The 13159-nt window shown below is 35.1% G+C and overlaps 1 protein-coding gene across 3 annotated transcripts in view; it reads right to left on the bottom strand.

The window, feature by feature from the left end:
• Positions 1–13159, bottom strand: part of LOC148941659 (protocadherin gamma-B2-like) — a 283199-nt gene that overhangs the window by 30674 nt on the left and 239366 nt on the right. For all 3 annotated transcript variants that reach the window (XM_089104431.1, XM_089104433.1, XM_089104432.1), the window contains exons 14-15: positions 12045–12159; positions 7424–7581 (exon numbers count right to left, since the gene is read on the bottom strand). In XM_089104431.1, coding sequence (XP_088960557.1) covers positions 7424–7581; positions 12045–12159 — 273 coding nt within the window. The remainder of the gene's footprint in view (positions 1–7423; positions 7582–12044; positions 12160–13159) is intronic.

Genomic DNA, 13159 nt, shown 5'->3' with positions numbered 1-13159 from the left:
AGGTGAATTCAAGAAATAGTTTGTTACTTACTTACTTAAAATTTTTTCATAATGACATATCAAACAACAGATGTTGATAAAAAATTTATTCATTCTGATACTTAGATTTTGTCAATGTTATCCCATGTGTCTGACAATAGATGTATGCAAATTCCTTTTCTTACATCTCCGATGCTTTAATAGACATTCTAAACGTTTTATATACTAGCTTACTCTAAAAATAATGAACACATAACAATGTAATGCATAATATATTTTTAATGAAATAATGCTATGTAGTATATTAATACAGAAATATATTATGATACATTGTTAATATTAATGATCAACTTTGGACATTTTGAATCTGTTCCATAAAATAGTTCACCATGTTCTCTCTTGATATTGTGGCTATTGTCTTATCTTAGTTCGTAATCAGTAGAATAATCATTATTCCATTTTGAGTCATACACAGTTTTTACTGGTGTGTCATCGACAGGCTCAATATGCTTTTCGTTTCCGGTATTACTTGGTCCATTGACTGTTTGATCAATGGCATTGACGTTTGCTGGTACTTTGGTTCTTAACCGATTCATATTTATATTCTATAATGATATTTTCTGCCAATGCCCTTTTGGTTTTTCTGGCAATTTCACTGTCTATTATCACATTATTTTTACACAGGTAACAATTTCGACACGTAGACAAGATATGGTTTATGATATTAGTAGAAGAGTAGGCCTTTCTTTTTTTGACCTTCCGTTGAATGTTAATACCCGAGAGCTGACGATAGGAGGTATCAGTAGGTAATGTGTTACCTGCAACAGTAGCAAGGAGTTGTCCTCTATCATCAACGATTATTTTTATGTTTGCATTCTCTTTGAGTGCAATCATCTCTGAAGATCTCAATCTCGCATATCCACCAACATAAGAGTTGAATTTTTTCGGTACTCCAAAGAAATTTAATTCCTTATTGTCATGACAATGCATGCATACATTTCCAATAGTGCTACCATTTATACTTGTTTCATAGTTTAAATACTTCTCCTTGTCGGCGTTCAATGCTACAATAACATTGTCATGTAAACACACTTTATTAAAATGCTCCATCTTCACTTTTTTAAAGATATAACTTATGTGTTTATCGTTCCACTGCGTAAAAAATACTGATTTAATACATGCAATAAACTAGGTAGTGTCGATAACCCGCCATAAAGTACCAGTGGGAAAGCGGCATCGTGTCTCTGAGCAAGCATAGAGTACAATTGTGAGAGCCATAAGCATATTTCATGTCAATTCAAGATACTTAAAAAAAGTTGAATAATTTCGAAGTAAAAAAAAAAATTGTCCAATAAAAAAAAGTGCTACTACAAACAATGTTTTTCTAAAAGTAAAGGTCATGCCAAACATCTATATCATTCTCGTTTCGAATTTTGAAAATATTGAATTTGATTTTTTAATGTTTTAAGCATTTTCCATCTTTTGCGAATACATGTAAAAAAAAGTTGACGCAATATAACATGTTAAAAAAATAAAAAAAAGTTAAAAAAAAACTTCAAAAAAATTCAAAAAAAATGGGGGGTAGAGGGGCCAAAAAGTTGGAGGGGAGGGGTGCCCTTCAAGTTTATGGATAGGGGAACTTTGGGGGGTTGAGGTCTCTGGTGGTTAGGGTCGTTGGTGCTTATGATCCTTGATGGTTCGTACTAACATACACCATACTACTTTATTTTCAAGGATTTCTAATGTTTGTTCTGAATTTATTTATTAAAATTCTTTTCTTGCCATCTAAATCTCTCTTAGTATCAACTTTTTAGTATATTAAAAAATTAGACTCCATTTTAAATTGACATTACTATCCAAAAGCAACACGTATATAATACAGACCACATCGGAAAAATAAAGTGAGGTCAACTCATAATATCATTCTATAATCATCAATTATTTTCATAGATTGACTTCCGTCTGAAATGTATTACAAATAGCCTGGGTTAACAACCCCGAGGGGTTACATTAACTGATAATCAGTTTAACCCTTTTTTCTCCACCTTCATACAATCCAATTTGCAAATGCTATCTAGCTCTGTTTTTTTCCCTATTTTTCAATTAATATGGTTCGTACAGTCCAATTCGCGAATCTCTTACCCTTTTTTTGCAAATAGAATTAGCTTTTACTCAAAATGATATAAATCCATATGCCAATCAATCAATTCTGAGTTTAGCAACCGATTCTTTAATTAGCAGTGACGCATTAATAACAAACTACTCTCAAGTTTAGGCAATTATCCATAAAATCAGAAACCAGTCTGATAGCACATACTTCAAAGAAATGGAACAGGTGTGCGCTTTTTACAATGTGCACGTCAAACTGCACTGTATATTCATGTGTATATCCTTGTGTAATTAAGACCTTATACATGGATACTACTGCCATGAGGGATCCGGGGGAGTGTCCTCCTCAAAAACATATTTTCTATTTAGAAATCAACTACGGTGAACAAAATGGCTATCTCATAGTTTTTATTGGATGTGTTTGGGGGAATGATGGGCGTGGGGGAGGGCTAGCTGCCCTCAAATCATTTTCGACAATTAAAAAGGGCACTAGCCCTTTGAATTTCCAATCTAATGAGCTTTTTTTGAAGTTTCTACGACAACGCCTTCTTTAAAAACCTTATATGCTCCCAGGGCATAAATTAAAACCCTTGCCCTGAGGGCTCTGGGGGAGTGTCCTCCTCAAAAACATATTTTCTATCTGCAAATCAACTACGCTGAACAATATGGCTATCTCAAAATTTTGATTGGATGCGTTTGGGGGAATGAGTGGCATGGGGGGGGGGGCTAGTTGCCCTCCAATCCCTTTCGACGATCAAAAATGGCACTACCCCATTGAATTTCCAATCGAATGAGCCTTTTTTGAAGTTTCTACGACAACACCTTATATAAAAACCTTATATGTCCCCAGGGCATTACTTAAAACCCTTGCCCTGAGGGTTGTGGGGGAGTGTCCTCCTCAAAAACATATTTTCTATCTGGAAATTAACTACGCTAAACAAACTGGCTATCTGAAAATTTTGATTGAATGTGTTTGGAGGAATAATGGGCATGGGAGGGGGCTAGTTGCCCTCTAATCACTTTCGACTATTAAAAAAGGCGCTAGCTACTCCAATTTCCAATCGAATTAGCCCTTTTCAAACTTTCTACGTCAACTCCTTCGGTACAATGTACCCGGGTATAGAGAAAAAAAAACACACATTGTTCCCACATCGTTCTTTACTTAGGCAGCGCTAGCGCGCTGCCTATGACCGAAAAGATTGGAGGAAAAATAGCCCCCCCTCCCTACAGGCCCCCTCCCCCCCCCCCCAACAAGTCCTATGACAATTTTGAGATAGCCATTTTGTTTAACATAGTTCAAAGGTCCAATATATCATGGTTGCAGCGGCAGCTGCAACCTAGTAAAGAGCGAACCACAGCCCATAGTAATCAAAAGTTGAAAAACGTGTTTTAAAAAAACTGTCTAATGGGAAAAAATTGCCATTTGACACTGAATCAGAAATGGTACCTATTGTTTCGGTTAATCTTAGAAGTAAAAGTTTGTTTCAAAAACATACGAGTGGTTATTACGAGCGAGATCACGACACCCCTTTTAAATAGCGTTAGATTACAATAAAAAGTATGCAGAAAGACACAATGTGGTCCGAAACCTTATGTAGTGTGAATACAGTCCTCCACCACGAACACGGATGAAATACGCTTTTTTGCTAAGACATCAGTGATGTGTCTTCTTTTTTTTTCTTTCTTTTTTTTTATAAGGGCTAGGGGGTGACCAGATCATCATAGAGAGGTGTGTAATAGCTCATTCGAAAGGGAATTAAATTTGTAAGTGCCCTTTTTAAGTGACCGAAAAGATCGTAGGGCTAATAGCCCCCCCCCACCCCCTCCCTACTGGCCCATCCCTCCAACTAGTCCTATCAAAATTTTGAGATAGCCATTTTGTTTAACATAGTTAGAAGGTCCAATATATATGGTTTTGATAATGATGTGGCCCTCCATAGTCCCTGGGGAGGGGCTGTATGTGGTATCAGGCGTATCGATATCGCGCGTATCGGTATCGTGCCTATTGGTATCGCATTTATCGTATCGAGAATATCGGCATTCGCTGTTGTTGTTTTTTTTCAGTCATTTTATAGGCTCACTTTTTTAAAGCATGTCCCGGCAAGGTATTATGGTTGCAGCGGCAGCTGCAACCCAGTAAGAAGCGATCCAAAGCCCATAGTAACCAAACGTTAAAAAAACGAGCTTTGAAAAAAAACTGCCTGGTGGAAAAAAAACCCAGCTGACACTGACTCTGGAATGGAAATTATTATTTAAGTTTATCTTATAATTAAAAATTTATTACAAAAGGAAATTTATGGTGATTTCGAAAAAAGCCTGAAACCCATCAAAAATGGCGCCAGATCAAAATTAAAAGTGTAATGTTGAAATCAACGTGGTCAAAACCTTGTACATGGACGGTACTGTCCCTCTCCATGAACAACAAGGAAAATCACTTTTTTGCATCGGTAGCACTGATCTGCCTCCCGTTTTTTTGGTGTTTTTTTTTTTTTCTTTTTTTTTAAAAAGGTCTAGCGGGCTACTACAACACCATAGAGATTCTTAAAGGCTCATTTAAAAGCTGTTTCTCATATCTACGTACTTTTTATAAATTTTGCCATCTGCAAGTGCCATATGGCACTAAAATGGCACTGTTTGCGCTATTTCTCAAAGGGTTTCACCGTAAATAGGCTATATTAATTTACACGGGTTTGAACTTCAAGAGTAGCTTGAAGTTTCTTGAATATCATTTTAAATTTGACTATAGGACCAGAGAAAGAGACTTGGATTCAAAGACCCCTATCCCTGTGTTAATACCTGGGAATGGGGTTGAAATTACAAACGATTTCTTTGTAGATTTAATAGCATATATACTTTCTTTGTTTTCAATTTCCTTATCTAAAACGTCTAGCGAATTAAAATCACCTAGGTGGACTGTGATGAAAAAGTTGAGAGCCCTGGCTAATTAATAAAAAAAAGCCAAGAGAGATAGCCTGAGTGACAGGCAAAGCTGGCATAGGTCCTTTTTCAAAATTGTATAAAAATGATGTCATTAAACTTATTGATAGATATAGTCTAGATATAGATAGATATAGATAGTCTATCATCCATCCATCCTGGGGCAGAACTAAGGTTGATAGGCATGGAATAAGGGTAATTCAAATAGCATATCAGTTCTGTGAGCCATTTGAAGGCGATTGGAGACCCGAAATAAAAAGTTTTTTTTCAAAATATGAATGATGAATTGTTGAAAATTCGGTGTTTTTATATGGCATAAGAAATATTGTATTCTAGGAAGTATTTTCAGTGCTAATTGCTAAACGTCTAATGTTACCTACTTTCTCCATATTCTCTAGGGAGTGTTTTCTGTTATTTATCAACTGTTTTGGCGAATAGCGGAAATATACTGTTGATTGATTTAAGGGGGAAATTAAAGTTTTTGATAAGCCGAGTAGGGAAAGAAAAATGGAAAAACTATTTATTTAAAAAAAAAACAATAAAAAGGGTAGGATGATATATAGGATGCAAAGTGGCTACAGCTTTTCTTCATAAGGGTTTAAAATTGAATTCGCGCCAAAAAAAATTATTATATTCGGAAGAAACCTAAAAAATAGGCATCTAGTGGTATGTTCACTTGAATCATAAGTCATATTTGTGAATAATTTCGACTGAAACTAAGAAGTGACATTAAAACTTAAAGCGAGCATACATTATTCCGTATAAATAAAAAAGATTTTTGGCAGCGTTGTTTCTGCATTAAATTTTCACCGATAATGAACAAAGTTTGATTTTATAAAACAAAATTTTTCCAAGGGAAGTAAAGAGCGAAGTTGAAACGTAAAACGGACAAAAGTTGTTACTTCACAACCTATTTAATATATATTAATATAACTAGTATAAAAAACCAGCTAAATATGTTTCCCACTACTTTTATGATTATACAAAACCAGCACTTTACGGAAAATACAACATACTAAAGGAGTTTTAGTACAGTAAGTTCAAACCAATTAAGGATAGCTTTTATAGAATCCCAATATTATTAATCCCTTTTAGGATCAATCTCTTTTAAGATAAAGCAAAAATCCATTTTAGGATTTTCTTTATTTTTTTAAGTTTATTTTGGTATCACTTCTGCACAATGGCTCAGTCCAATGACTGGCTCTCGTTTTGGTTCTTAAAAGGCCATGTCGTGATTAGTTTGTACACAAGTTCGAAGTAAGGCCATCTTGATAGTATTAGGACTATAGACTAGCTTTAGAATTTGTATCATAGCTTGAAATTTACTCTTGTATAGAGAAAAATAATCGGATTTCTAGATTTCATATTATGTCTTACTTGATCTTCATTTCAAGTGCTACTAAAGCATATTTCTTACAATTTAAGACTGTATATTACCCACTATAGGTATAATAGCTGGTGAGAGCAAAATACTGCTGGATAAATCAATTCAATGTTTCTGTACGCTGTTCAATTGCTTCGCGGCTATTAAAAAATATTTAGTTTTACGAACATGTTATTAAGATGATTTTATTTATATACTGAAAGTGACTAATGTCGAAACTGGTGTAAGACTAAGAAAAGCTTTACAGATTCGCTTAATCTCGTCAGGCTACATACTTACTTTTGATTTTTAACTAAAAAGTCCTGTACAGAACGCTTGACTTTCGTGTTTTCATTAAAACACTATTTTTGCGCTATCCTAAGTTCATTGAGAGATATATCTAGCCAGCTTATGTGCGACAACTCCGTTAATATATATTAGGTAGGCTTTAAAATAATAACTTTTTTCCGTTTAAGTTTCAGCTTCGCTCTTTACTTCCCTCGGAAAAATTTGGTTTTTCTTAAATTAATTTCAAACAGTAAGCTATACGGAAAATTTAATCCCATTTTATAGGTCTCTAATTGGAGAAAGGTTGAGATGGTTAGGACATGTTTTGCAGATGAAGGATGACAGATTGGTAAAGATCGTCCTTTTCGGTCATCTATCTTGGGCCGAACGTAAAGCAGGTCGTCCTAAAATGGGGCGGGAAAAGGCCGTACTAAAGGAGTCAAATGAAATTGAAACTTCTTGGAAGGGTTTAAATAGAGAGGCTTTGAGTGGGTTGGGATGGGGGAGGAGCGTGTACAGCTGTGTTTGCCTCAGGCGGCTTCAGTGAGTTATTAGTAGTAGTTTCTTGTGATAAAGATGACGCATCGAGTTCCACCTCTCTTATTACCATTGTTTTAATTTGGTCTTTTGTTTACTGTGTTGATTTAATAAAGTTCAAGTATCAATTTAAAATTAGCCTCTGTGAATCATGCAAGTTTTATCGGAATTTCCCCCCCTGTTTACAGAAGTAAAAAGAATATCACATACTTGTGGCAGATATAAGCTACGAGTCCAGCCACAAGGAACATAAATCCAACAAGAATTGAGCCAAGTATAATTGGAAGGAGCAGATCATCACCAAATCCCGCCAACTGACTACGCACAATCAATTCCGCTGGGAAATGCACAGTAACTGGCACAGAAGCCTAGAAATAAATTCATTAGTTTATAAAAACAATTCATAAAAGTTTTATAAAACGATAAAGTTGAGAGAAATAATTTAGTCACTAGACATAAAGGTAAGCTTGGTAAAGCTTACCTTTTGGTAAAGCTTACCGCATTTTGGAATTAATAAATAAATAACATTAGAATGTTGTTCATAATACAAACACTAAAGTCAAGAATTTTGAAAAATGACTAAGTAACAACGGGTTTGGTGGTTCACTTGTAGAAGGTCCTCGGAACCTAGGAAAATTAAGCTAAATCTTATTATAAATCCTAAAACATAAATTAATCTCAACCCCGAGCCGTTCCTAGGGTTGGTGGTGCCCGAGGAAAGTGCCTCCCTCTCGACTCAAAGCAAAAAAATCCGAAACAAGTGCAAAAAGTGAGCTATTCCCCAGCCACGACGTCCCCCAAGCCAAGGCACCTGGGGCAACTACCCCTGTTACCCCTTTCCTAGGAACGGCTCTGCTTCAACCACAACCATTCATTTTTATTCTACTGTTTCCGCTTTGTTAGGATTGTCTATTTTATGGGACGGACTCTTGATCTCTAGGAGCCACTGACAGTTTCGTACTTGAAAAACACAAATGCATTCGCCCTCTTATTACTTCTTATATTTAAAAATTTATCCATCAATGTTGGACATTGCCAGTGGCACAAATTTGTAAAGGGGTCACCCCCCCCCCAAGATTTGAGAGATACTTTCATTGAACAATACCTTTTTCTTGGTGTTTTTGTTGCAAATAATCGAAAAAATACAAATCCCCCCCCCACAATTTTGTGAATTAGCACCACTGGGCGTCGCAAATCTTCGTAAGTTCAATCCCCCCCCCCCAGTATTTACGCTTTGGCTCTAGAAGTTATTCGAAGGGCATAAAAAGTCCAAGAGAGAAATATAGTGTTTGTATTAGGGGATTCTAACGCCCATGTTGGTGCAAATAGTAATAGATGATGTCCTAGATCACCACCTAGTAGTACCTAAAGATAACTGAGACCTGAAATTTAGGAGAAGTAACAACCTTGCGCGTATTTGTGGCGTTGATCGACTCTACGAAGAGTATTTGAGAGGAAATTTCCAGGAAAAGCTGGATATGAAAATACATAGCTTAAAATTTTACAATATAGAAGACAGATGGAATAATTTACAAAAAATAGTTTGCAAAGTAGCAGAGAATGTCTTAGGGAGTATATTTAGAAACACAGCTAGAAATATTAGCGAAAACGCTTTAAGAGGGAGAAGGCACATGTACAAGAAGTATCTGAATGACAGATAATAACGAGACTAAGACAAGAATAACTAATAACGAGACTAATGACGAGAATAAGAAGAAAGTAAGGGAAGTAGAGAAAGTATTAAAATATGAATTCTAGAAAATGTGGGTCGGAGGGTATGGGTAAAACTATGGGTATTTGGAAGAGACAGCCAAACAGCACAATAGTGACATATTGTTCTAGCATGTCAAGGAAGTGAGAAGAGGTAGTGAGTCCAGACTTGCCCCAGGTCAAGATAGGAACATGGCCTCAAATAACTATAAGGGAAGTGTTAAGGAGAGATGAACAACATTTTTGTGAATGTTTTAAATCAGGATAAAGTTGTAAGAAATTATACAAAAAAGAATGTAAATGGACCCCAGGGTGTTCAGTGGGAGCCCCAGGGGTTTAAATAGCTTCTGATAAAAAGTTCAAATGGTTAGTTTTGATTATATTTTATAAAATATATCACGAATTAAAATTCTGCTCACATAAAATTGCTTACAAAAAGTATATAAATAACTATTTAAAAAATACATTAGGACTAGAGGGCTGAATTTTGGAGCGGGAACATGGTGTTAGGTCTCCATGAATGTGTGGGGGGGGGGGTGTAGAAACGACACGATCCTAAAAATAGCTTATTTTACCTTTTTAATACTTTTGCTTTATCCAATAAATCCAACGAGATTGAAACTATATCTTTTCCAAATCTTTTCAAAAATATTCGTCCGCAACGATTCTTAAAATATTATTCAAAGGAAGATTCTTTTTGGAAACAACAGTGGGTCCATAGCCTAGGAGGTTATGGGGCCAAAAGACAGAAAGCTATACCAGTCCCTGGGCGTTCAACAAGTATGAATGAGACGAGCAATTGCAATTTAGTGGTGGTGATTCAAAATACGATATATTTCTTACCACAGATTTATAGGCAATCATAAAAATTGAATTTTTTCGGTATTATTAGTAAGCTTTTTTTAAATAAATATTCGAAAAAAAACAGGTTTCAGCATTTACAGCTTCAGTGTTCAACTACTTTTGTGATCGGGAAATTAGGACACAATGCATTTTGAATAAAAAGAGAACCCTCCAAAAATCTTAGGAGACAAATAAGATGGGAGGAAACGGGGAAATATAACTTGCTTTGTTAAAGAGGCTAGAGAGCGTTAGTTAGAGAGAGATACTATTAGAGAGGGAAAACCTTGTTGGACAAAAATATGACATAACGCTTTTTGATTTGCCGCAAAAAACTAAGCATGGGATCATCTTTACCCTCTTTAGAACTAAAGAACTCTTTAGTTCTCTTTAGAACTAAAGAGTTGCAACGCTATTTGTCTGCTAATTGTAGCAAAAGAGGATCTCGCTAGCTCCTAATTAATCAGGGTTGTGGTAATCCGGATTATCTAAAGATTGCTCGGAAGTTGAATCAACGGAACGAAAATTAATCATTTCTTTATATGTTTACTACTAAAAAATAATTTTAAGCGTTATGGTTAGCAATGACCATAGAAAAGCACACAATTATGACACAGTACTAATTACTAAAACCCCAAACATAAATCTAATCTTATTGATGTAATTTATTTATTTTGCCTACCGAAATAAATTTTAATTCCGAGCCTAGCGTTAATGGGCGGTTCTAATTGTCATTACTTTGCTTCACAAAAATATAACCCTCGGTTTATATGGGTGTTGTGTAGGTAAAATTACCACAAAAGTTGCCTGATAAACTTTCAATTTAAAAAAAAAAAAAAATACTTGATAAAGAAAGTCAAATTGAATAACTATAAAAATAAATCGCCACGAGAAGCGAATATTGTACATATTACGTAAGATTTTACGATTGTGACTGAGGCATCACGTACGTAGCTTTTCCTTTTGCTGTATCGATCAAACAGTTCGTCGTAATGAACTGTAAGTAAGGTAAAGTTCGTCGTAAAACGAACTGTAACGACGCGGCTCAATAGTAACCAAAACTCTAAAAAAGGGAACTTTGATACCGATAGATTTATTAAAAGATACGGCTTATAATGTTGATTCCAAATATATAAGTTTCAATAAGTTTAGTGTTACACATCAAATGCTACGAGCCTGAGAAAAATTTGCCTGATTTTCAAAAAAGTGGAAAAAGCACCCCCTAAAAAACGAAGAATCTAAATGGAAATCACACCATCAGATTCAGCATATCAGAGAGCCCTATTTCAGAGGCTTCAACATCCTATCCGCAAAAATGTGGAATTTTCTATTTTTTGCCGGAAGAAAGATCACGGATGCGTGTTTTTTTTTTGTTGTTGTTTTTTTTGTTTATTTTTCATGGGTGATCCTATCAACCCATTGGTCTTAGAATATTCCGGAGAGAGGGCTCAATCGAACGGAAATTAAAAGTTGTAGTGCCCTTTTTAAGTGATCATAAAAATTGGAGGTTTGAATTTTGTCCCAGTTCTTTAAGAACGACTCCCGAAATACAAGGGTCGTTTAATCAGAACAATAAGAAGTTTTTTTAAAAGTACTAAAAAACTTCAGCGTAAAGAGCGACGTATTGAGGAGAGGGCAACCCCCTTCATAAACGTAATAATTTCTGTGCGTTTTAAGTTTTAATGTTGCTCCTTACTTTCAGTTGAAATAATATCGATGAGGTTTCGATCCACCTTCCTCTGGGTTAAATGCCCAGATTATAAAGATCAATATTAATCACATTGCATGCATATTATGTACAGTTTCTACGACTGAGTCACCGCGTATTTAGTTTTTTCCTTGTCCTGTATGGATAATATGCACAATATATGCAGATTAATATTATACATATTGTGTGTATATTATGTACAGTTTTTTATAGTTGTGGCTTAGTTTGCCTGTATTTAATTGTTGACTCTACTCTATCGAGAATATACACAATATACAGATCAATATTATACATTAAAGACGTGAGTATGTTATATATATTTTCTTGCAGTGGCAGCTTAGGTGGCAGCTCCTGTACTAGGCTCTTAGTCCTGCTGTACTGATTGGTAAAGTCTGATAATCTTCTAACTAGATCCTTCTTTTGATTTTTCTTTCGATATTTTTTTAGCGATATTTTTTCCATCTGACATAATAACTCCATAATGTCGTTCGTCATGATATGTTTTGATTTTTGATCTGGTCCTCGATTTTTTAGCTTTTTTGATTTTTAGCTGGTCCTCGTTTACAAACTTACCTGTCTTGATGGAATCCCATTGTCTTTTGCTGTTATTACCAAGTTAGCTGTAGTAACATTCACTATTGAGGGATCCTTCACAAAAATATCCCCGTCTTGTGAAATTTCAAAAAACCTAAAAAAAAATTAATTAGTTTTTTTGGAGAATGCTTTCTCCAAAGTTGGCCAAAGAAAAATTTTATGGTAAACATGATTAATAAGAGTACTAAAAAAAAACTAAAACTGTTTCGCATGCTGACCAATGGACTGCGTTGCGCAGGTACCTTACAGGGTCACATCATTGACCTCTGTTCCAGGACTCGAACCCCTGACCTCATGAATTCAAGTCCGGAGCACTAACGCGTAGCGCTACGCGTTAGATATAAAATATATTAAGATATATATATATATTAGCTATAAGATATATGTAACTATAAGAGTAGTACAACATAAGTTATATTAAATGCCGAGCCAAAAAGTCCAAAAAATTACTTCAGTATTCAATCAAAAATAAGCTTACAATTTTATGGTCTTTTGAACTTTCAAGCTGTATCTACGATGTTTTGGTAACAGGTCAGGAACCAAAAACATCACCATTTTACGTAATTGAAAAACCTATTAAGAAAAACTGATGGGTGTTTTTTGGAAAGAGCTTCCCTAGCAGAAGTCGACATCGCAGAAAAAATCTAAATTGAGCGTGGATCATATGAATAGTACAACTTAAGGTATATTAAACACTGAGATAAAAGGCCAAAAATTATTTCACTATTCAATCAAAAGTAACTATACCATTTTATTGCCTTTTTAACTTTTAAGTTGTATCTACGATCTTTCGATAACAGGCCAGAAACTAAAAACATCTCTGTTTAATGTAATTTGAAAAAAAAACTATTAAAAAAAAAATTAATGAGTTTTTTTAAAAAGAGCTTCCCAAGCATAAGTTGCGACCACAGCAAAAACTTAAAGTGAACGTGAATCATAGGAATAGAGCAATTTGGTGTATTAAACACTTAGCTTAAAATTCAGAGTCTAAAATTACTTTTTACTTACTCTTTCACTTTTGACGGGAACTAGACACTGCTCCACCTCCCCCAGCATCCATAACTTCTCCAACCGAAGTCTTCCATGAGGCACGG

Source organism: Artemia sp. Qi Xiang Cuo, chromosome 18 (genome assembly GCF_049724085.1).
Source record: "Artemia sp. Qi Xiang Cuo chromosome 18, ASM4972408v1, whole genome shotgun sequence".
In the NCBI taxonomy this organism is placed as follows: domain Eukaryota; kingdom Metazoa; phylum Arthropoda; class Branchiopoda; order Anostraca; family Artemiidae; genus Artemia; species Artemia sp. Qi Xiang Cuo.
Note: the sequence above shows the minus strand (reverse complement) of the source record. Positions and strands in the feature narration are given on the sequence as shown.